Raw genomic sequence first — 22,500 nt, forward strand, 5'->3', positions numbered from 1 at the left:
TGTGTGTGTGTGTGTGTGTGTGTGTGTGTGTGTGTGTGTGTGTGTGTGTGTGTGTGTTGAGGGGGGGTGCGTTATATCGAGTGCTATTATCCTTCCTGGGCGCCTCCTCCTCCTCCTCCTCCTCCTCTCTCTCTCTCTCGGTCTCTCTCGGTCTCTCTGCAGCTCTCGCTATCCTCTTACCCGTGTACTGCTATTCCTTTTTTTTCCGTTTTCGCTGCGTGAGGGTTGGGGTGGGGTTGTTTGCCGCTGTTGTCGGCGGCGAGTCGGCCTTCTCGGCACCGCTCGGCGCCTGCTTCACCAAAGCCTTCTCCGTCATCCTCCCTCGTCTTTGTTTTTCGTTGGTGTCGGCGGTCGTGAAGGACGAAGTATGCTGGGTCGCTCCGCACACGAAACGATGCGGACATCGACGCTAGCCTCCTGGCAGCCGCGTGGAACGGATTCGGCCCTGTCGTTGTCACCGCAGCAGCGGCCATCGCCGTCGCTGAGGTCTCCGCCGAGTACGCCGCAACAGCGCGACGGTGGGCGCCATCCGTATCCACACCACCATCGTCATCAGTATCAGCAACGCGCGAATCAGCAGCAGCAGCAGCAGCGCACGCCTCGCGCTGGCGCGGTCGCCCCTCCACCATACTCGGATCGCAGCGATGCCGCGTCTGCCGGCGAGTTGGTGTCACCGCTCATGCGCTCACCGAGGGTGTCCTCGCCGCTTACATCGCTGCTTCAGCATCAGCAGCCGCATCACAGGCGGTATCGCTCCTCTCTGCCGGCACCGCCGCCGCTGCGCAGCCTGACGCTCTCGTCGGACCGTGTATCTCTGCGACTCGCACGCGCACATGCGCCGCACCACCAGCAGCGTACCCATTACGTTGACCAGAGCGGTCGCACCGCCACGCGTCACGCTCCCCCGCTGTCGATCGCCGCCTTGGAAGAGCACAACTCAGCGAGTGCCACGGCCCGGCATGGGCCTCGCGCCCACAACCGGCGACGCACACGCGGTCGCAGCAACGTGCGACTGCACCTCCCGGCGCCGGTGCTGAGCAGCAACCAAACAGAAGACAAGGCGCAGCCGTCCACGCCGGTGGATCAACGCATCCCGGCCATGGTGCCACCGTCGTATGATATGTACAACCTCGACGTGCCTGGCGCTGGTATGCGTGCAGCAGCAGCAGCAGCGACGCATGGTGCCTACGCGTCGTCATCGCCCACCTCACAGGCGCACCAGCTCAAAACTGCGCAGCCGCAGCCGCAGCTCCTGCACACGCTGAAGCTGGTAGACGGTGTGTGGCGAGTCGTCGTACCTCCGCAGCAGCAGCCACCGACATCCGGGCCACAACTGCAGCATTGCACGGCCGCCCACCCGCACCACGGCAACCCCGCATGCCACTCACCCAGCAATCACAGCTGCGACTGGTGCGGTGGCTTGGACAACGGCGAGGCGGCGTCGGCCACGGAGGCCGCCTCGCCGATAAGGTGTCGCGGCGCCAACAGCCCAACATACAGGACTCCGACAACGACCCCATTCACCGCCGCCGGCACGCCGTGCGGCGTGTCTATGTCGGCGTGCGGTGGTGAGTGGAGGTCGCCGTGCCTCGCGGCGGCGAAAATGTGGTGTCACCACCAGCGCTATCCGCTGCCGTGCCACGCCCGCACCACACCCGCGTCCGTCGCAATGCGTAGCAGCAGCGTCGGCCTATCCGACGGCGTTGACATGGCTCTTTCACCCGTCTCCACCCCTGCGCGTGCGCCGCGTACGCCACGGCAGCAGCAGCAGCAGCAGCAACCTCACCTACTGCACGGTCGGCACGGCGTTCACCACCACTGCGACGCCCACTCCCTGTCGGTCCCTTCCCTCGCTTCCGAAGAGGCGTACGCCATGTGCGGGCAGTGCAGCACGCCGCACGAGGCCGATCTGGCAGCCGGCACGCCGTCGTCGGCGGTTCCCGGCGCCGCTGCCTCGGTGGCCAGGCGGGGCTACCAGCAAGCGTTGGTGACACCAACAATCGTGATTGCCAGGGCGACACCGGCGACCGCCCGAGACGTGCTCACCGGCACCACGGTGCCGGCCTCTCGATGGGGCTTTACGAACTCTGCCGCCGCCTCCACATCTGTCGGGCCAACGCTACAGCACGACAACGCGCGCACGACGCTGTCATCAATCGACTCCGTCTCTGCTGCTACGGCCGCAGCCGATGGAGGCCGCGGCCGCGCAGTCGCCGTCCATGACGACGACGACGACGATGCGGCACTACTGCACGCCTCCTCCTCGGCCTACCTGCGCTATCAACGCAATGCAGACTTTCTCTACGCCGTCGACTGCGCCGACGAGTGCGAGACCGCCGCGGTGCCGACGGCCAGAGGTGACACAGCGCTGGGCAATGCGTTCATGCTCGCCGCCGCGCAAGCCACCGCGGCCATGGACTCGTCAGTTACGGTGTCCCGCTCGGCCTCCTCCTCCTCCCCAGCGCCGTCGTCTGTGTATTACAGCCCGCAGCAGTTTCGCGTTGGCGACCTGCAGCAGAGCGCACCGGCGACAGCAACGACGACGCCGGCGCTTCGCATGCGTCAGCCACACAACTGGGCGCTATACGGCCAACGTGTCACACACACGGTTTCGCAACCGTCTCACGCTGGCGGCGGCAGCATTCTCCACAGCTGCGCAACCGTGACCCCGCTGCGGTGCTCGTGCCGCGACGCGGCTGGGTGGGCCGGCCCAAACGTTCTGACGACCCCACCCAGCGCCTGCTGCGGTGCCCCCGGCACCGGGGAGGGATGGCGGTCCCCGATGCAGTGGAACCCGCGCCAGGCTCGTGACGACCTCGAGATGGAGGCCGTGAAGCACGTGGCGCAGTTTGCCTTGGCACAGGTGGCCGCCACAGCAGCAGCAGCACCGTCAACCGGCTTGTCGTCGGTCTCGTTGTCTCCCTCGTACGCCACGGTATCTTGGAACACTGTGGCGCAGGAGGCGGTGGTTGCTGTTTCGCCGTCGCACGCGCGGAATGCAAGCCCGGCGGAAGAGGCGCGCGATGACTCGGTGAGTCAGTACACTGTCGCCCTTGACGGAGAGGAGGCGGCGGCGGAGTGGCTGGAGCTGCTTCTACATTATCGTGACCGTGAAAATGAAAGTGGACGCATTCGTCGCGCTCTCGTCGATGCCGCAGCAACCGCGCAGACACCACCAGAGGCCGGGGGTAGCAGCAACCCCAGCGCTGCCGCGGCTGCCGTGACGGCGGCGACGACGCTCTCGTGGTGGGCCACATCGTCCCTTATGCGTGAAGGGTTTCCATCGCGCGGCAATGGAATTGCACTACAGCAGCAGCAGCAACAGGGGCGGCAGCGGCATCACGCTGGAACTCTGCCCGCTGTATCTTCTCCATCGATGACAACAGCGACACGAGCGGCGCTGGCGCCACCACCGGCACAGTTGTGTACCGCCATGAGCGCACACAGGGCAGCGCGCACAATATCGCGGTGTGTGCGCCATAACGTGTGGCGCATGCGCGAGAACGAGCGCCAGCGCGTCTCTGCCTCCGTCGCCGCACGCGTTGCAGCGCGTTAACGAAAACACGCTTACCCTTTGCGTGCGTGCGCCTGTGCACGTCGACACCGCGTTCCCTCCTCGCTGCGCACGTCGCACGCGCACGTCAACCAGGGGGAGAACGCGATGCATGTGTTGAGGCCGAGGGGGAGGAGCGTTGCCGGCAAGGCGCAGCACACCTGCCGTCCATCGCAGCTCCGAGACGCGTCAAACACTAGATACAACTTATCAAGAAACAAAAAGTGAAAGTGCACAACGACCAGTCGCATCATACCTGTGTTCGTGCCGCGCGCAGGTACGTCGGTTGCTCTCTGTATATATATATATATATACATATTTGCGTGCAAATTTCTGTGAGTCGAAGGGTGGTGCGGGTATCGTAGCAAGCGGCCTCGCATCGCTCGAGCTGCTCCTACGTCGTGTTTTCGATGTGTACTTTTTCTGCTCCATGGGGGACGTCTTTCGGTGTGCACTGAGAGCCAATGTGCAGACGAGCTGCCTCTCTTGTGTCTGTCTGTCTGCATGTGTGTGTGTGTGTGTGTCGTCGTCGTCGTTGTATCTCTTCCCCGGTTGACCCTTGTTTTTGTTGCCCAGTGTTATTAGTATTCTTATTCGCCTTGTTGCCTCTCGATCACCATCCCCACCACGCACCCACGCCCACCTGCGCCCTCTTCCTCTCCTCTACCATAGAAATTATCTGCTTTGTGTGTGTGTGTGTGTGTGGTGTACTCTTCCCTCGCGTCGCCGCTTGTCATGCTTGCGCACCCCGGATGCAGGCCTGGCACAAGACGTGGCCTTGGCACCCCCCATCCCCCGCCCGCCCGCCGTCCTCTGCGGCGTCTCCTCATTTTTGGATGCGTGTCGGCGTGGGCGCGTATATTTTTTTGTTTTCTTTTCCTTTCATTGTCTCGCTCATTGTTGGTGGGTGGGTGGTTGGGGCGGCGGTGTCCAGGAGGAGGGGGAGGGGACCGCCCCGCCCCGCCCCGCCAACCACCCACCCACCACGGCGCCATACGCAGCAAGAGGAGGAGGAGGGGGGGGGGGCTTTCAGTGTTAGAGTCGCCAGGGGCAGAGACACGAACCAATGCACGATACTACACGCAAGAAGACGAAAAAAAATGAAAACACAACAACACATGTTTTTATTTGGGGGATGGGGCGTTGAAACAGCAGGCACACGCTTTCGAATGCAGGCACCGACGCTCCGCCATTACTTGCGTGTGCGCCTCATCTCCTTCACGCTCGTCCTACCGGTGGTTCGGTGTGCCGCTACCACTTTTCCATTTTCCATTTTACTTTCTACTGATTTCTGTCTCGCTGTCAACGCACGCGCGCGCACACACACACATACACATGCATGTGTGTACATATATATATATATATATATGTGGGTGTGCAGACACTTGGCGGGACTGCCTGGCCTTCCACCGGCTTCTTTGATTTTTCTTGGTGTGTGTGTGCGTGTGTGTGTGTGTGTGTGTTGCGCACGCACGCACGGTGAGAGACCAACTGTATCTGGTGTTACCACCACCCCCTCACCCCGCTCAGCCCCCTCCTCCTCCCCTCTTCGGTGAGAGGAGAGGAGGAGGGGGCTGAGCAGGGCAGTGTAAGAAGCACGACAAGGCTGAAGAAAGTAACCAATAACAATCGGAAGCGCACCCGCATGCATGTGTGTGTGTGTGTGTGTGTGTGTGTGTGTGTGTGCGTGTGTGTGTGTGTGTGTGTGTGTGTGTGTAGGTGGCACCGACGAACGACGCTTCCGTGTCGTACCTCCTTGGCAACAGCGGCGTAGTGCTTTCCTAGTCCCTCTCCATCTCTGTGTCTGCACGCGTCTTTAGGCTTGTGTATGCGGCCCTTTCTCTCTCTCTCTCTCTTCCGGTGATCACCTCGACAGTTGGCTGTCGCCCCACACCGCCCCAAACTACTTTCTGCGTCCATCCCCCCTCCCCCAACTTCATCGCCACTGTGAACTCCACGCGCGAGTGCTTGAACGGATACTTTTACTACGATAAGAGACGTTCGCACTCCGCAGTGGATACACGTCTGCCCGTCGCGTATTACCAGCTTCATGTTCATGATGATGATGACGGTCTTCGTAGCAGCGCCCGTCAGGCAGACAACGCGCTCCTCCACCTCCCCCCCTCCCCCTAAAAAAGTGAGAACAACACAGAACAGCACTGCTGTCGCGTGCGCGCACACACGCATTCACGCACACATGCACAGACTGTCCGATGAAATCAAGAAACGCACGGCAACACAAGAGGACTCGTTGAAACCTCTGCGGGACGCGCAAGCGAATGTATGCCCCCTTTTTTGGGCGTTGACAGCGCCGGGGCGGCAGACGCGGTCGCCTCAGCGGCGGTGGCGACGGCGTCGTTGCCTCCACCGCCGCAATAGGAGCAGCGTCCACCTCGTGGTTCACGCGTGTGCGACAGACCTTGCGCCGTTATGTGTTGTCTTCGAACAAGACTCGCCTGCCAGTGCACGCCGGGGCGCTGAGCTACTTCGCCTACATCGCCACCAACTCGCCCTGCCATGTGCTGTGCTACGTGACCGTCGAGGCTGCCACCGGTCTCGCATCGCAGCAGGGGGCTTCTGCCGCGGCTACAACGATGACCTGCCTCGTCTACGAGAGCGCCGAGGACATGCAGCTTCGCATGCATGAAGAGATGCCGCGCTGGAGCGCTCTCGCCCACGCGGCGGCGGGCACAATGCTGCTGCCACTCGTCATCGCGCAATCGGAGTCGGTTTGGTGCATGCCCTTCTCCCGCCGCTGCCATCGCAGCAACCAGCGCAGCGACGCCAACAGCCAAGAGGCGAGGAGCGGAGCTAGAGGGCAAGCACAGCCACCAACCGACGGCCGATTCAGAGCGTACTACTGCCGAGCACGGCCGACACCAGGTGCGGCGGTGTCATGGCCTACTCGGCTTTGCTGCCATCACGTGCGTCGGCTGCATGGTGGACAGCGGCGTGTCGCTGCGATCGCACAGCGTGTTCTCCCGTGGGTCGGGCTGGCGCCGGCAACCGGCATTTCCGGCACGCAGGCGGCGTGTGTCGCGCACGCGATGGTTGGAGGGCTACTATTCAAGGCTGTCCTCGCCGTCCTGCTCGAGCGCGTGCTGGGCAGCATCTGCCAGAGCCTCGCTGGGGTCAAGGTGGTGCTGCCACCGCCGCGGTGGTTGAACGCGAAGGAGTCGTTTAGCGACGTCCGCGTGCCCGTCACGCAGCACGTCGAGGCGTAGCTGGAGACCATGTACTACCGCAGCCTGGCGGTTACTGCGATCTTGCTTGGCAGCTGGGGTGCGGCGGACATTGGTCGCGTTGTGCGACTCGCGAACGCGGACTTGGCGGCGACGGACGGCGGCGCTGCCGAAGGGCAGAAGATGCGGCACCTGCACTTGGAAGGGATCGTCGCGCTGTAGGCGTGTCCGTCGCCTCCGATGGCAAGGATCTGTGTCGAAGGGGGTGAGGGGGGCGGGGCGGGCGCGCGGTCGTCTTTCTGTGCTCGCTTCTCCAGTTTGGCTGCAAGACGAAGCCCTTCGGTGCGGCATAGAGGCGGAACAGGAAGGGGCGATGGATGCCCACCAGTGTCGCGCGCGTCCTCTCTTTTATGATGCCCGGATGATCCCTGCACTACGCCTGCCCCTCTCGGTGACAAAAGGGGGGAAGGAGGGGAGGGAGCCCTCATCATCGCATCGCATGCATCCTTCGTTGCCCTCTCGTCGTTTTTCGCACGACGTATATGTCTTGGAGAGATGGAGGGGCGTCTCCAGCGCACGTCTGTTCCGTTGGCTCATGTCCGCAACTCCGCTCGTTTAACTTCTACGCGACAGACTCCCGCTGCTCTCCTCTTCCCCCCCCCCTCCCTACTGCTTGAACTCTCCTTTCTTCTTGTCGTTTTCTGACCGCATCATCGCCGTCGTCGGAGCGCCCGCCGCTCATGAAGAGGCGGCGACGCGTCCACGTGCACTGACGGAGCACACAGACGAAACCCGAAGGAAAGGCATACACACACCAACAGAGAGAGAGAGAAAGGGGTACATGTGCATCCTGCTTTACGCTGACCTCCGCTTCGCCCTCGCTGTGTGCTGTGGGGCCACCGCACACAGCACACAGCGCTGCCACGCAGTCCTGCGACCTCGCCCCCTCTTCCTTGCCGCTGTCGGGGCGGATGCTCTACGCGACCCTCCTTTCACGCGCCACCTCTGTGTAACCCTCATCCCCCTCTTCTTCCCCCTTACCACTTCGCCCAACCCACGACCCCATGCCTTGCGCACCGACGCTCAAGACCCTCTGGCGCCTCTGGCCATCTCCGATAGAACACTCCCCCCCCTCCTCCTCTTCACCCAAGCACGCGCAGACGCGGAGTCGCCGCAGCTGGCACAGGACGAGAAGAGTGGCGCCCGACACCGCTCGCACGTCCTTCCTATCGCCATTCTCTTGTTTCTGTGCTCGCATCTTGCACCATCTAGACGTACAGAAGCCCGCTCGAAGCGTCGTTGATACCTGACGCCGCTGCCGCCCCCCCCCCCTCCTCCCAAACTCGATCAGACGAGCAGACACGCAGAGTGGCCCACTAGGCACTACTCCTCACGAGTGACGCACGCGCATGCGTTCATAGAGCCTCCGCTGCGTCTCGCGTTCTCTCCCTTCCCCCCCCCTCTCTTCCTCCTGCCCCCCCACGCGCTTCGCGCCTGTGTCCTCTCTCTCTCTCTCTCTCTCTCTCCAGCATGCCTCCGTCCCTCTTCTCGTATGTTCCTCAGATTTGATTGTAGATTTCGTGGTTGTGGTGGTTGTGCGTGTCGGTCTACCGGGGCGTGTCGTACGGCGCAGTCCATCACCGCCGCGTTTTCCCTCTTTCGCACGTCGATGCACCGGTGCAGCAGCATGGCACCTCTCACACAGCGTTGTTGCGGTGTGTCCGCGTCGTCTGCCATACGGTCGTCGTCCTGGGAGGCGAGAACGAGGTCTTTTGTTCTTTTCTGCATCGTCCTTCTCCTGCTGGCCTGCCACGCAGCCTGCGCCGCGTCGTCGACGGGCGATGAAGGCATCGAGCACGGGCACGCAAGTGGCAAGAGTGGCGCGGCAGCGCACAGCATCGGCGGCATCGCCGCACAGAGCACGAGCAAGCAGACCGGCGGAGCTGCCTCAGCACCAATGCGTCACACAGCAGGGACAACACGTGCGGCCGGCCTGCTGACATGCCAGGAGCTGTACGCCAAGCGCGCCTCGTCCTCCTCGCTGCCACTGTCTGGTGACTGCGTGCTCCCCCGCATCAGCAAGGAGCTGAGCGGCGACCGCAGGGATGACCTCCTGCAGCGAGCCTCATCGGCGGAGGCGGCGGCGCGCATCCTCACCTGGCACATCGGTCCACGCACACCGGCGCACCAAGCCCCGCTGCAGAGCACGTTCCCGAGCTACTTCATGAACGTCAGCACCGCTGCCGCCGCCACAGCTGATGAATCGCGGCTCTCCAGCGGCACCGTTGGGGGTGTGCAAGGAGAGCTGCTGCCGGATGCTGCAACGGCGTGGCGCGTGCGCAGCTACAACGCCCTGTGCTCGGATGAAGGACGTGCAACGGCTGGCTCTCTCTCCTCAGGCCGGCACCGCGGCACCGCCGGCGTCCGAAGTGGAGCGCACGGCAGCAATGTACAAGCGGGCAAGAGAGGTGGTGACGCGTCATCGTTGCCGTTCATGAAGTGTATGCGTGCCGTCGTGCAGCCCATCGCCAGTGTTGTCGCAGCTGTCGTGGACGTGTCTGGATTCGGGCATTACGTCCGGTGCTCCGCCACGGAGGTCATTGCCAACGTGCGCGTGTTTGCGTGGCGCAGCGGCACGGCGTGGGCGCAGGTTTTCATGCGCCGACGGGTGGCTCTGCGCATCCCTATTGGATCATGGTCCGGCGGGGCAGCAGTAGCGGCGGCGGCGGCGGCTGATGAGGGCGACACCAAAAGTGGTGCCGGCGGCGGCGATGGCAAGGCAAAGAGCGGCATGCCTGCTCACGTGATGCTCTCCCGCATGGCGATGTCGACCCACGGCTCGGTCTCGCTCCTGCGCGTGATTTCGTTTCCGCCCGTTGTGCAGCTCGTGCCGAGTACGCAGTCGAAGCCGGCAGCCGCGTCGTTTGTGTGCTCGCTACCGGCCGTCCACGAAGCCTCGCTGCTACTCGAGGAAGACGCGATGGCGCGACGGCGAGAAGCCCGGCAGGCGGCGGTAGCGGCGGGAGTGGTGGTGTTTCCAAGAGGGCGGCGGCAGCGTGCACGCACAGGTCCGCCGTCGTCGCCGCCGATCCCGCCGCTATGGATAGTGTCTATCATGAAGGATGTAGTCTGCCTCGCCGCTCGCTTGCTCTCCGGCGTGAGCCGCGAGGACGACGCGGCAGCCGCCGCAGCGGCTGCGTGGTCGCGTGCGGCATCTATTTCGGCCGATGACGGTGTCTCGAGGTCGGCTGCCGTTGCAGCTGCACGGGGATTCCGGGCTCGTGTACGAGAGGAGCTGGGGCCCCATCAGAACTTTGGTGAGTCCGTTCTCCCGATCGCGCTCCAGCAGATGCTCGGCAGTCGCACGATGCACACGCACGCGCAACTCGTGGAGAACGAGGTGGTCGTGGCAGGCGAGGAGCACGAGACGTTTTACATGCAGTGGGAAGCGTCGCTGCCGGCCGGTAAACCGATGTGTCTCGCACTCGTCGCCCTGCCGCCGTCCTCGCCGGCCGTGGAGGCGGCCGCGGCGGACATTCTGCTCCAGTCAAGCGCCGCAGCGGATCATCTTCCAGTGTCGTTGGAGGAGACGTGCAGCTTCGACATTCTGTGGCTGCAGATGCTATTCATGGCATGGGTAGTGTGGCAGCTCGAGCGGCGCGTCGCGCAAAGCACTCTCGTGAAGCACCTGGTGACGGGCCTTAGCGGCGTGCTGCTGCTGCTGCTGCTGCTGCTCTGGTACGTGATCCGCCGTTTGCAGGGCACCTCGTTCCAGCTGGCCATGCTTGCCATGGCGTTGCTGCTGGGTGGGTCGACGGCGATGACGGACGGTCTTCTGAATGTCGTGAAGAGCATCCACTACATAATCATGTCCCTGTCAGAGCCCGCGTCCGGCGGTGGGCGTGGGTGGGCCGGTGCTGAGGGCGGCGGCGACGCGGATGACGACTCCTCCACTTCCGCACCGAGCGTCTTCGTGGTTCTCGGTTCTGGCCTTCTTGTGCTCGTGTGCGTCGGAAGCGGAATCCTGCTCAACTGGCTCGTCCCGCCCGCTGTTCTGCGCGCCACAACGTTCTGGTGCGTGCGGGCGCTGCTCTGGACACTATGGGGGCTGTGTGTGCTGCGTAACACCGAGGCGACAGTGGTAGCGGCTCTCCTGTGGACACTGTGGCAGGCGCGGTCGCTTGCGCGCGCCACACCGCGCTTCTCATCACCGGCAAGGCGCGGCACGAGTGTTGAGTTTTCGGTCAACGATCCGCTTGAAGAGGTGCCGCACGACGCTCGGCAAGCGCGTGGGTACGTGACACCGCTGGCGGTCTCCTCGTGGGCCGCCACCTCGGGCGGAAGCAACACAGGGTACGCCAGTCTGCGCACCTCGGGGGCCCGACTGAAGCGCTATGAGGAGGAGGGTGCGGAGTACACTCGGTGCGCGCTGGAGAAGCTGGCAGCGCACCTGCGCGCCAATCCTGGTCGCTACGCAACGCGACTTCTCGACCCGAATGGCGTGCAGCATTGGGCTGGCGCCGCGAGCACAGAGACGGACGAAGAGGCGGAAGAGGTGGCGGCGGCATGAAGGACGAAGGGCGCTGGTGCGCTGCCAGCTTCTTCTTTTTTGTGGTCTCCCTCCGCATGGCGGGACCGCGCCGCGTGCCTTCCACACACAACGCACGCACGCACGCACCACTTTTCCCTCTCCTTGCCACACATCCTCTCCAACGCACAAAGAACTGGGGTGTTGCCATCTCCCCGGCATGTCTGTGTGGCATCGCTGTCTATCTTTTGTTTTTGTGTGAGGGTGGAGGGGGGATCGAGCGCGACACGCCGTGCCGGCAGCCTGGTCATACGCCGAGGCCGGAGACGGTGAAAGGAACGACAAGCACCACACTAGACAACAACAAAAAGTTGAGCACGGAGAACGCGTGACGCGAGTATCTGGCAGAGAGAATGTGCTTTCGACGTGGGCTGGCACGACAGAGGAAGAGGAGGTGCAAGAAGGGGGGAGGGAGGGGGGTCATTGATGTGCCTCTTTCAGTCCCACACGCCCTCTCTCTACCCCAACGCAGCCCCGACACCCTCCCCTCCCCACCCACCCACCCCAGGCTTTTCACAACGGCCGGCGGCTGCCTTCGTTGAGTGTCCATCTCAGCTCTAGACTATTTTCCGTCCTCCCATGACCCTCCGCGTCTTCACTCTCTCTCTCTCTCTCTGTCTGTGTCTAGCACCTCTTTTCCACGGAGTAGTACACCACACAACTCAAGTAGGTCTATATAAGGGCTAGACACGCACGCACCTGTTGCCCGTACAAACCCCTGCCCCCCCCCGGACATCATCACATAGACATACGGGTGCGACCGTGCGAGAGAGAGACCCACGCGCCGCGCCCACCCCCTCTCGCCTCAGCGCGCTGGGCCTCTCCGATACATACACACACGCACACGCGCTTCTTCTCCTTCTCTATCGCTGTGTTTTGCTTTGTTTCGGAAACCAGCTCGCCGTGCGTGTCCACCGCACCTCTGGCTGCGACGGTGCCTCGGCGTGTGTGTGTGTGTGTGTGTGTGTGTGTGTGTGTGTTGGGGGGTGTGCGTGCATCGAGTGCTATTATCCTTCCTGGGCGCCTCCTCCCCCCCCCTCTCGCACCGACCACGCCCGCCACATTTTGGTTTTGTTGCTCTTCGCCTCCTTGTCGTGTATGTCTTGGCTTACCGTTGCCCCAGCCCTCCTCCTCGCTGCGTGACATCACCTGCACACCTCATACAACGCCCCACCACCCCTCACCACATCCTCTGGAGAGCACGCAGCTGCTTGCTCTCACCTGCCCTCTTCTCTACTCTTTCCTGTCTGTGTCCCCCGCTTCCTTTCCTCAGAAGGGGGCGCACGCGCGTGTGCGTTATCGCTACATCCCGCCTGCACGGGCACGCAAGTGCTCGCGCCTCACGCGTGCTCGCCTCTCGCCTCTGTGTAGGACGGAAGAGGAAGACACGGCCACAGCGGCGAACACCAGCTGAGACAGCCGCTGGCGCACGAGCCATCCACCTCGTGCGTTATCACGACACCATCCGCAGGGAGAGGGGGAGGCGGCCTTGCCAGCCCAGCACAGATAGCAGAAGGCACAGAACAAGGCGTCAGCCCGTGTCATCTCGGTGACATGATGCTGCGGCACATGAAGGGGATGTGGGACCAGCTGGTCGGGCTCGACGAGTACCTGCCGGGTACCCCAAACCCGAAGCGCTGGCACTACCACAACCCCGCAGATGACTTCCCTTACGACACCATGGGCCGCAGAAACTTGGCATCGGCGGCGGAGCAGCATCGCGGTCGCACAGCAGCGGAGCGGCTCTTTCGGGAGAACGACGCAGTGCGTCGCCGCCAGTTCCCGTCGTGCTTCGAGGAGGCCTGCGCCTACGGCAACCTGCAGGCCGTTATATTGATGTGGGCGCAGGGCGCCGTCGACATCCCCACGCGGCAGGCGGTGTACGAAGGCAACAACGCCTCCTCACTCATGTGGGCCGCCTTCAAGGGGCACCTGTCCATTGTGCGATTCCTCGTCGACCACGACGCGCCGCTCGGGGCGGTCAACGCGCTCGGCCACACAGCATTGCAGTGGGCCATAACCGGCGGACACACGGACGTTGTTCGTTACCTTCTCGACCACGGCGCCGACCCGAGCCACCGCGATCGGCAGGGCTTCGATGCCTCCTTCGCGGCCGTGCAGACCAGCCACCTTGCTCTGCTGCTCATGCTCACCGAGGACGCGGCGCGCGAAGGCCGCCTCCTGCAGACCAGCGATCACGGCCTCGTCTTCTACAAGCCGTCCTCGGAGCAGCAGGCGCAGGCCGCCACGCGCGAGAACCCGCGCACGAAGAGGTCATACTACCTGCTGAACCCGCAGCAGCGTGACGTAGAGGGGCACACGCTCATGCACTGGGCCGCCTACCGCAACTCTCCTGCGACGTGTCAATACCTGCTAGACCATTGGGGCTACGACGTGAATGCGCAGGACAACCATGGCCGCACGCCGCTGGTATGGGCCGCGCGCGAGGGCTTCTCTGAGATAATGGAGCTGCTTCTCAGCCGCGGTGCCGACCGGCACATCGCGGACAGCGACGGCTGGACGGCGCTGCAGCACGCCCGCGTCCGAAATCATCCGGAGGCAGTCTATGTGCTGGAGTCGTACCCCGTGTCGAGCCTGACAGCCGCCACGGCGGCGACCACCTCCGATAATGCGCTTGCCGACCGCGAGTTCAGCCAGCTGGCCGACTCGGTGAAGGCAGCGCTGCTGGAAGCGTCCGCAGAAGCCACCATCAACACCACCAGCAGAGGTCGGTACGTGTGCGTGCGGGATCGCCGAGCTGCCGGCACGTTGCGCATGATCCGCACAGACACCACCTTCGCCATGATGGCCATCGCGGGCCCCGTGTACGTCGCCCTCACCTTCTTTCTGGTGAAGGTGCTGCCACCCATCGCAAGCTACCTTCCATTTTGCATGTTCTTCTTCAAGAATGTCTTGTGGTCCATGCTGACGCCGCGGCCGACGCAGACCAGCCGCAGCGGGCCGCCGCCACCGCTGATCAAGCAGGTCGGTATGGCGATGAGCATCGCGGAGTCGGTGCGCGGCACGTGGCGCTTCCGCCTGCGTGACCCGATAAACCTGTTCATCTGGCTCACCTTCCTGGTCGTCCAGGTGTGGGCGTGGAACAGCCTGGGGCTGGTGTCGCTCTTCTCCCTCTTCGGTGGCGACGCCGCAGCAGCAGAGGAGCGCCAGGCGGCGTCGGCAGCAGCGGCAGCGCTGTGGGGCACGAGCGCAACGTCGACTGCCGACGGCACAGCTCGGCAGCCCCTCATCCACTATTTCGGTCTTTCTCTCATCCGCCTCCTCACGTTCCGGTCGAGCCCGCTGGACCAGTTCCAGGCCGACACCGCTGCCGCCACCCCGGCCTTCGTGGCCGCCGAGAAGGCGTACATGGCGCAGTCGAACAACCTCGTGCGCTGTGTGCTCATGCTGCTCCTGCTAACCTCCGTGACATGCGCGGTGCTGTGCAAGCTGCTCGCTGGCCGGTCGATGATGCGCGCGTCGGAAGAGGGCACGTTGCGCACGTCACCCCTTTGGCACATCCTCGCATCGCGGCAGTACCGCTGGCTGCACCCGCGCCTCTTCTCCCAGGAGCGCCACATGCAGATCCCGCTGCGCGCCTTCTACTGTCGTGAGCGTGACGTCGTCGTGCGCGGCTACGACAGCTACTCGAGTCTGCTGGACAGCCCGATCGGACGCTCGAATCACCTCTTATTCGTGTTGTCACTGACGTGTTTTGCGCTGTTTGAGCTGCTGGTGGTGGTGTGGGGAACGCAGCAGACACGCGTGCTGCTGCGCTGCCCGGAGCGCGTGCCGTGGTATCGCGATGCCTTCTTCGCCTTCCAGACCACCGAGGCGATGGCGGCAGCGGTTGCCGCCAGAGGGACAATGTCGGTGACGACGTGGAACAACACAAGCCTACAGGCGGCGACGCCGTCCATGCTAGCTGCCGCGACACCTGTCTTGAGCTTCGCCTGGCTGAACACGGCGATGGAAGTGTGGCTGCACGGGCTTCCGTGCCGCCAGTACCGCCTCCTGGACGAGATCACGATGAACTATGTCAAGGCAGCAGCCGCGTCCGCCGCAGCTGCGAAGCACAAGCCGTCTATCCTTGTCAGCTACGTGCACCGGGGAGTCTTTCTTTTCCGCTACTACCTCTGGCCGACGCGTGCCTCGATGCTTGGGGTGTGGGTGCTGCACTACAGCGCCATCGCCGCGGTCTTGATTGGCTGTGTTGCCGTGCGCCAGTGGATCGGTGTCTGGTGCGGCGCCACTCGCATGGAGCTGGCAAACCCGCTCGCGCAAGGCAGCGATGGCGAGCTCGTGTCGATTTTTCCGAAGGACGCTCAGCAGGCGCAGCGGGTTGTGCCCATCGACGACGACGAGGAGCGCTACTATGCGACCGTGTGTCCGCCCAAGGCGCGCACTAGTACCACCGGCAGAGCGGCAGCGGCGGCGGAGGGCGGCGGCCGGTGTCTGTACGCAGAGGGCAACGGCATTGTCAACGTACTCGCCTTCCTGCTGGGCCGGAATGGGAAGCGCTGGGTGGGTGCCATGACGGTGTCGTCCCACAACGCCCCGGTGAAGACGCCGATGCTGTTGTGAGCAGCGCCGGGGCTGCCTTTGGCGCAGACGGAGGGCGATGCGGATCAGGGAAGTGAAGGCGCATGTGCAGGCACTCCACCAGGCGTGCGTGCGTCGGCCCGCGCGCGTGGGGAGGATGGGCACTCTTCTTCCTGCTTGTTTTTTTTTCTGCCCGTCCTTGATGACGGCGCGAAGCGCCTTGCAGTGCGTGGCGTCTCGAGGCGCCAGTGCTCTCACCCACCCGCCCACACTCTTTTTCTGTGTGTGTGTGTGTGTGTGTAGAGGGAGGGAGGGAGGGAGCAGCACCCCGCCTCTCCCTCTATCCCCTTGCCGAACGCAGAAGCACTGCTGGTGGTGACGCAGAGTCACGCAACGACGGCGTAGGGGAGGGGGAGGTTCAGAGGGAAGCGTCGCCACGGAGGTCGGCGGCTAGGCCCTGGGATGGCGTGGCGTCGGAGTGGCCTGCGACACTGCACACGTCTGTGCCATCCACGTGATGGGCAGAGTGTCACAGTGACTCAGATGTACCTCACATGCCCCTCCCACCGCCCACTGGGGCTGTCGGGAGCCAGAGTGCCACCCGGAGGGAGGGGGAGATGCACCCAAGGGGGTAGCGACCGGCATGATGGGGGGAGCAGATGTGGAGCGTCCTGTGGCAGGGTCGGTGGGTCGAGTGGCGTGGGAGTTGGGTGTTGTGTGGCAGCGAGACGGTGCGGCCACGGACACACCGCAGAAGCGGCACAACAGCAACGCTTCGCTGTGCTCGTATCGGGCATTTGAGGCACGTGTGCGCCCACGCATCGATCCAACGAGTCGTCACGGTGCTTCCCCGCTGACAGTCGGGATACGCGTCTGCAGAGGCCGCGGAGAGGGCGGGAGCGCGCCGCTGATGAGCAGATCCTAACAGCAACGAACGAACGAAGAGTATGGGGTGCACGTGACCCGGCACCCACCCACGCAACACTCCGCGCACCGACGTCGCTCTTCCTCACCGGACCTCGCGTGCTGGCGATGGCGTGGCTGCGTCGCATTTCCCCTCTGTCTCTCTCCTCTGCCCGCCTTCTTTCGGTGGTGTGTGTGGGTGGGGGGGGGGAGGGGGAGGGGGCAGGGAGCGCCACCATCCGTCCTCCATGTACCACCGCCCTCCCCACTCGCGGAGCAGACAGTGCCCGCGAGTGCGTATCCATTCCCCACGCCTGTCCCGCCCTCGCACTACACCACCTCCTCCCCTCTTCCCCCTTCTTGTGTCCTTCGTCCCCCACCCACCCCCCATACACACACACACGCTCCCCCTCCTCCTCCTCCCGCCATCTGGGGGATGCGTGCGCGAATGCATACAACGCGACACCACAAGAAAGTGTCGAAACAAAGGCAAGGGCGTGTGTGCGTGTTCGAAGAAGAAAGGGGGAGGGGGTCAACGGACGGACGGGGGGCCAACGTGGACCAGAAAGCAGCACCTCGTGTTGCTGTGACGGCAAATACACGCGCGGACGCCTCACACACACGCCGCTCTTGACGTGTGCAGGTTTCCCATCCGACGTCGCGCTCCACCCCTTCCCACGCTATGCGGCCTGCAGCATTCCTCACCACGGCCGGCTGCAGCGCCGCTTCATTATCATCCCCGGCAAGGTCGGGTGCAGAACCCCCGGCGACCACCGTCGCCACTTCTGTAGTTCCTATGGAGGTGTGCGGACAGAAAAGGGTGGCAGCGACGGCATTGAATGCAGTGCAAGTGGACGCTGTCGCAGCGCTGCACGCAGACAGCACAATTCCGCGTGCGCGTAAAGAAGACAAGGAGAGCTGTAGCAACAGCCATGCCAGCGCCAAGTGCGCGCAACCACCGTATACACGTCGCAGCGGCGGCGGCAGCAGCGCTGATGGTGATGATTCGGCGCCTGACAAGCGCGCTGACGGGAAGGACAATGGCGAAGAAGACGAGGAAGATTTCGTGGTGGATGAGCTGGATCTGTACTGCAGCACCCCGGCGCTCCTGTATCAGAGCCCGGTGGCCGACATCACCTGGAGCGACGCCGCAGCCGATCTTTACCGATCCTCAGCAAAGGCAGCCGTATCGGCCGCGCCACCGGCTGGGCGAAGAGCCGTCGCTGCATTGTCCTCAGCCTGTGCGCCTTCATCCTCAGCATCGTCGACGGTGTCTTGCAAACCTTGCGGACGAGACACCCCAGTCGATGAGAGCCATCATCGAGACGGGGACGGGCCGTCAGGCGAGCCGAGCGTTGTCAGTGGTGAGGAAGGCAGTGAAGCAGGTGACCGCCGTGTCGCCGGAGCGCCGTCGCACCCGCAAACAGCGGCCTCCGCGTACCTACGCGGCGCCGACGACGCTGGACCGACTGCCAGTTTTGGGGGGCGTGACGCCGCGGCGCCAACCGTAAGCAGCAGCCGTGACAACGGTGCAAGCAGCGGGCAGAGCGACGGCGTCGCCGGACAAGCACGCGCGTCTGTCGAGGCCAAGGCGAAGCGATCTGCTAAGCGTGACAACTACGGAGCCAACGCTGACGCGGATGTGTGCTCGCCGACACCGTCTCCGTCACGGCCTGCCTCCGCGCGTGTGTCCTCCTCATCATCCACACGACGACAAGGGTGGAGTGTTAACAGTGACCACGGCAGAGGCGGTGGCAAGCATGGCGCCGGCGATCACGGGGGTTCAGGTGGAGTTGCATCGATGAGCCAAGGAGTGGCAGCGAAGTCCACTCCGACCGCCACCGTCGATGCCCAAGCGCTGTCGACGCCTCTGCTGCGCTTGTCCGCGGCAGTAACAACGGCAACGTTACCGCCAGTACGACAAGCCTCAGAGGCGGAGGCTGGTCCATACATGCCGCCGCTGATGGATGAGTTCGACGGCGAACTCCTTCAGCTGATCAAGGCGTACTACACGCGCAAGCAGTCGACGGCTGCAGCAGCCACCCCATTGTATCCGTTACCGCCGCCACACGCTGCGGCGTCGTCGTCGTCGACGTTCCCGTCGACTTACTGCGCAGGCCACGCCCTCAATCGCATGCAAAGTGGGTGCAGCAGCGGGAGCGCGGGCGGCAGCGGTGGCAGCAGACTCGCGGAAACCGCGGCAGTGGCCGAGAAGCGAGAAAGTGGCAGTGGCTCGGACGCACTGCATAATTTGCGCCGCCCGCTCCTGTCGGCTGATGACCGGCATGCGTCGTCTGGTCTTCTGCGGGACCCCTTTGCTGCTCCCCACGCCGCTGGAACAGCAGCGGTGCGTGATAAGGCCAGTGAAAGAGGACCGCAAGAGCTCAGGGGGCGCCATCCCGGCGACCCACCTTCCTCGTACGTGATCGGCCCCTCTGACGACGCTGCTCGAGACTCAGCTGCCGCGGCTGGGCTGAGGCCCGGGGAGGACGTGCTCCACCGGCCCCCTTGCAGGGGTATGAGCCGCGTTTGTGTTCACGGTGACAGCACTTGCGTGAGCTTCGGTGCAGCAGCAGCGACGGTAGCAGCGGCCAGCTTTTCCCAGCAGCAGCACCCCTCCACAACGGCTGCCACCTTGTACAATCCTATGACACTCGGTGAGGCAGGCAGGGGACAGCACCGAGCCGCAGCGGCGAATGGGGCCGCCATCCTCGCCGAAGGCGCGGCAACCTTGCACCACCAAACTCGCAGCGGCACCAATATCAGTGGAGGCGGCGGAGCTGGTGGTGCGCTCAGCGGCGGCATCACCAGCGGCCTCAGCGCTCTCTCCAGTCTGCCGTCCTATAGCTCCACCTCCTTTGTGCGCGCCTACGTCTCCGACATGAGCCTCAGCCTCCAGCCCGCCATCATCGTGTCGGCGCTGACGGCGGCCTTCAACATTATTGTTGTGTACTTCCTCCAGCAGCACGTGCTCGACACCCGTGATCATCTCGGCCTCTTCCTGATCGGCAGCTACATGACCTTTGCCTCGTACTACATGATCTACTACTTCCTCGAGCGATTCTCCGACTCGTTTCGCCGCATCGCGTCGCAGGATAAGAAGTTCTACATCATCGGCAACCTCATCAAGGCGGGCATCCTCATCTCCATCACGCCATTCGCGTGCGTGCACCTCGTCAAGATCATCGTCTTCGAGGAGTGGGAGAGCAACATCCTGCGCAATCTTGGCTGCATCTACGCGATCCCCGACTTTATATCCATGGTCATTGTGCGGCGCATGCGGTGGTCAACATGGGTCCATCACGCCTGCGTCGTGCTCTTCAACTACTTCAGCATCATGAACAACTACCAGCACGAGAACGTGTGTCGCTGCGTCGTCGTCTACGCGGCCTTCTCGTCCTTTGCCTACTGTGTGAATGTGCTCTTGGCCTCCCGCTTCCTCGGCGTCTCAGTGAACGTGGCGCGGGTACTGTCGTTCGTGGCGCTCGTCGTCTACGCCCTCTGCTGCGCAGTGAACTGGGCCTGGCAGGTGTACTACCTGCGCCGCCTCCTCATCAGCGGCCACGATCACTGGACCGTGTATGTGTACATGCTCCTCATCTCCCTCGTCATGTGGGATGATATTGTGCTGAACAGTTGGTTGCTGCACCATGCGCGCAACAACGCCTACGTCGCTTCGCAGCACCTGCAGCAGCAGCAGCAGCGCACCCGCCAGCAGCAGCAACAGCCGTCGCCGGCGTCATCGCGGTTGACCTCGGCGCGCGTGTCACAGCGTCCCAGCCCGCTGTACCGTAGCCAGGACACGCGCGCCGTCTACATGGCACCGCCGCTGCCGCCCACTGGGCTGCCCCCGCGTGCACCCTAACGCGTCATCGTCTATACATGATCAGTGTGTAAGCCAAGCTGAGTGGTGGCGGGGATGGGGGAATGGGGAGTCGCAGGGGAGGTCGGCACAGAAAGCGGTGCCCGCTCTTGCCCTGCCCTCATCACTGCCACCCCTTCCCCGCCACTTCCGATATTTCACCGTCGCAGCCTGCCCCGCCCCCCCCCCGCCCCCTCTCTCCCTGCCGCCTCTCTGTGTGAATGCACGGGTCCCGCTGCTGCGTCCTTCTTCGGACGCTTGGTGTCACGCTTCGTCGCTCCGCCGCTTCGCCCCTTTTCCTCCCCCCGTCCCCCGTCCCCCGTCCCTTTCCCCGCACACCTGTGAGCGCCGGCACACCGATCAGCCCCGCGCGTTACCGCTGTGCTACTGCACACCAGACCGTCCACCACGGGCACCGCCAGCGCCCCCCCCTCCTGCCTCTCGTTGGGCTCTCTCGAGTTTTCGCCTCATCCACTTTGTTTCGTTTTCAGCAGCTTGCCGCTTCTCGATTCAACTCTGTGTGTGTGTGTGTGTGTGTGTGTGTGTGTGTGTGTGTGTGTGTGTGTGTGTTTCACTGCAGACAACCACATCTGGTCCCTCACGTGTGCTGCAGCATGTCGCCGCCTCGCATCCGCCAGGCGGCGTGCGTGCACGTTCCTTTGCCTTTCCATGCCGTGCGCGCCGGTGTGCCGAGCAACCATGTCCGTGCTTGAACGATCAACAAGAGAAATCGGTGCACACGCTTCCCATACCTGCGGGCGCGTCGCCGCGGCATCGGTACCTCCGCGCAGAACGCAACCACATGCACGCATACGTGCACATCGCTCGTGCTTCGGACATCCCTCGCGCACTCCTGCGTCGGTGGCATGCCATCCCCCTCCCTTTTTCCTCTCCCTCTGCCTCCATCTCCATCTCCGAAATTCGTCGCCGCATCTCGCACTCACCCACGCCGCCGCCGTTCCTGACGCTGTCTCGGACATCATGCGGCCTCAGTGGCTTACGCCCACCTCCGCTCCGCCATCAACCAACCGCAGTAGCGCCCTCCTTTTTCTTCTTTGTTAACCCCCTAACAGCCCTTCCCTCCATCACTTCGTTAACAGCTTACCCACATAGCGTCGCTCGCGCTGCCGTTGCTCTCGTGGCCCCGTTCTCTTCGTCGATCTCCGCCCCCCACCCACCACTACCCATCACCACCCACCGTCCCCATACGGCAGACCTCTCCTCCACAGCGCCCCGCACAGGTAATGGGATTCGCCCACCCACACCCACATCCGCATCCGCACCCCTGTCTCCTCTCTCTCGCTCTTCGCCCTCTCCTCTCCAACCACCTCAGCAACGATGATCCACCCGTATCTGTGGATCGCCGTCGTGGGCGGCTTCGTGGGCTTCCTCGTGGCGTGCGGCAACGGCGCCAACGACCTCGCCAACGCCTTCGGTACCAGCTACGGCTCACGCGTTCTCACGATGCTGCAGATCGTCGTCATCGCCGCCGTCTGTGAGTTCTCCGGGGCCGTCGGACTCGGTAGCGAAGTGGCTACCACCATGTCCAGCGGCATCGCCAAGCTCTCCACCTTCGAGGACGACCCCTACGTGCTCATGTACGGCTTCCTCTGCACGCTCGGCGCGACTTTCATCTGGCTCCTGGTCGCCACGCTCGCCAACCTGCCCGTGTCGTCGCACCACGCCGTCGCCGGCGGCATCATCGGCTTCGCGCTGGTGTACGGCGGCGGCGACGCGGTTGTGTGGGCCGGCCGCAAGCAGGCCTTCCCCTATGTCTCCGGCTTCGTGCCCATTGTCATCTCGTGGTTCGTCTCGCCCCTACTGGCCGGCCTTGCCGCCGCCGTCTTATACAGCATGGCCCGTTTCCTGC

General features: G+C 63.7%; 5 protein-coding genes across 5 annotated transcripts in view; all 5 read left to right on the plus strand.

Moving 5' to 3' along the window:
• Positions 1-367: 367 nt before the first annotated feature.
• LMJF_03_0460 (hypothetical protein) lies at positions 368-3,556 on the plus strand (the record flags this gene model as incomplete). The annotated part of the gene is made up of 1 exon (XM_003721674.1): positions 368-3,556. One exon carries the CDS (start codon positions 368-370, stop codon positions 3,554-3,556), a length of 3,189 nt encoding a protein of 1,062 aa, XP_003721722.1.
• A 4,731-nt stretch (positions 3,557-8,287) lies between these two features.
• On the plus strand, positions 8,288-11,305 carry LMJF_03_0470 (conserved hypothetical protein; the record flags this gene model as incomplete). The annotated part of the gene is made up of 1 exon (XM_003721675.1): positions 8,288-11,305. The coding sequence occupies one exon, from the start codon at positions 8,288-8,290 to the stop codon at positions 11,303-11,305; it is 3,018 nt and encodes a 1,005-aa protein (XP_003721723.1).
• Positions 11,306-12,877: 1,572 nt separating this feature from the next.
• LMJF_03_0480 (conserved hypothetical protein) lies at positions 12,878-15,907 on the plus strand (the record flags this gene model as incomplete). Its single annotated transcript, XM_003721676.1, has 1 exon — positions 12,878-15,907. The coding sequence occupies one exon, from the start codon at positions 12,878-12,880 to the stop codon at positions 15,905-15,907; it is 3,030 nt and encodes a 1,009-aa protein (XP_003721724.1).
• A 1,657-nt stretch (positions 15,908-17,564) lies between these two features.
• Positions 17,565-20,633, plus strand: LMJF_03_0490 (conserved hypothetical protein; the record flags this gene model as incomplete). Its single annotated transcript, XM_003721677.1, has 1 exon — positions 17,565-20,633. The coding sequence occupies one exon, from the start codon at positions 17,565-17,567 to the stop codon at positions 20,631-20,633; it is 3,069 nt and encodes a 1,022-aa protein (XP_003721725.1).
• A 1,335-nt stretch (positions 20,634-21,968) lies between these two features.
• Positions 21,969-22,500, plus strand: part of LMJF_03_0500 (phosphate-Repressible Phosphate Permease-like protein) — a gene marked incomplete at both ends in the record, with an annotated part of 1,719 nt that continues 1,187 nt past the window's right edge. The window contains one exon of the mRNA XM_003721678.1: positions 21,969-22,500. This exon is cut by the window's right edge and continues 1,187 nt beyond it. Coding sequence (XP_003721726.1) covers positions 21,969-22,500 — 532 coding nt within the window.

Source organism: Leishmania major, chromosome 3, assembly GCF_000002725.2.
Source record: "Leishmania major strain Friedlin complete genome, chromosome 3".
In the NCBI taxonomy this organism is placed as follows: Eukaryota; Euglenozoa; class Kinetoplastea; order Trypanosomatida; family Trypanosomatidae; genus Leishmania; species Leishmania major.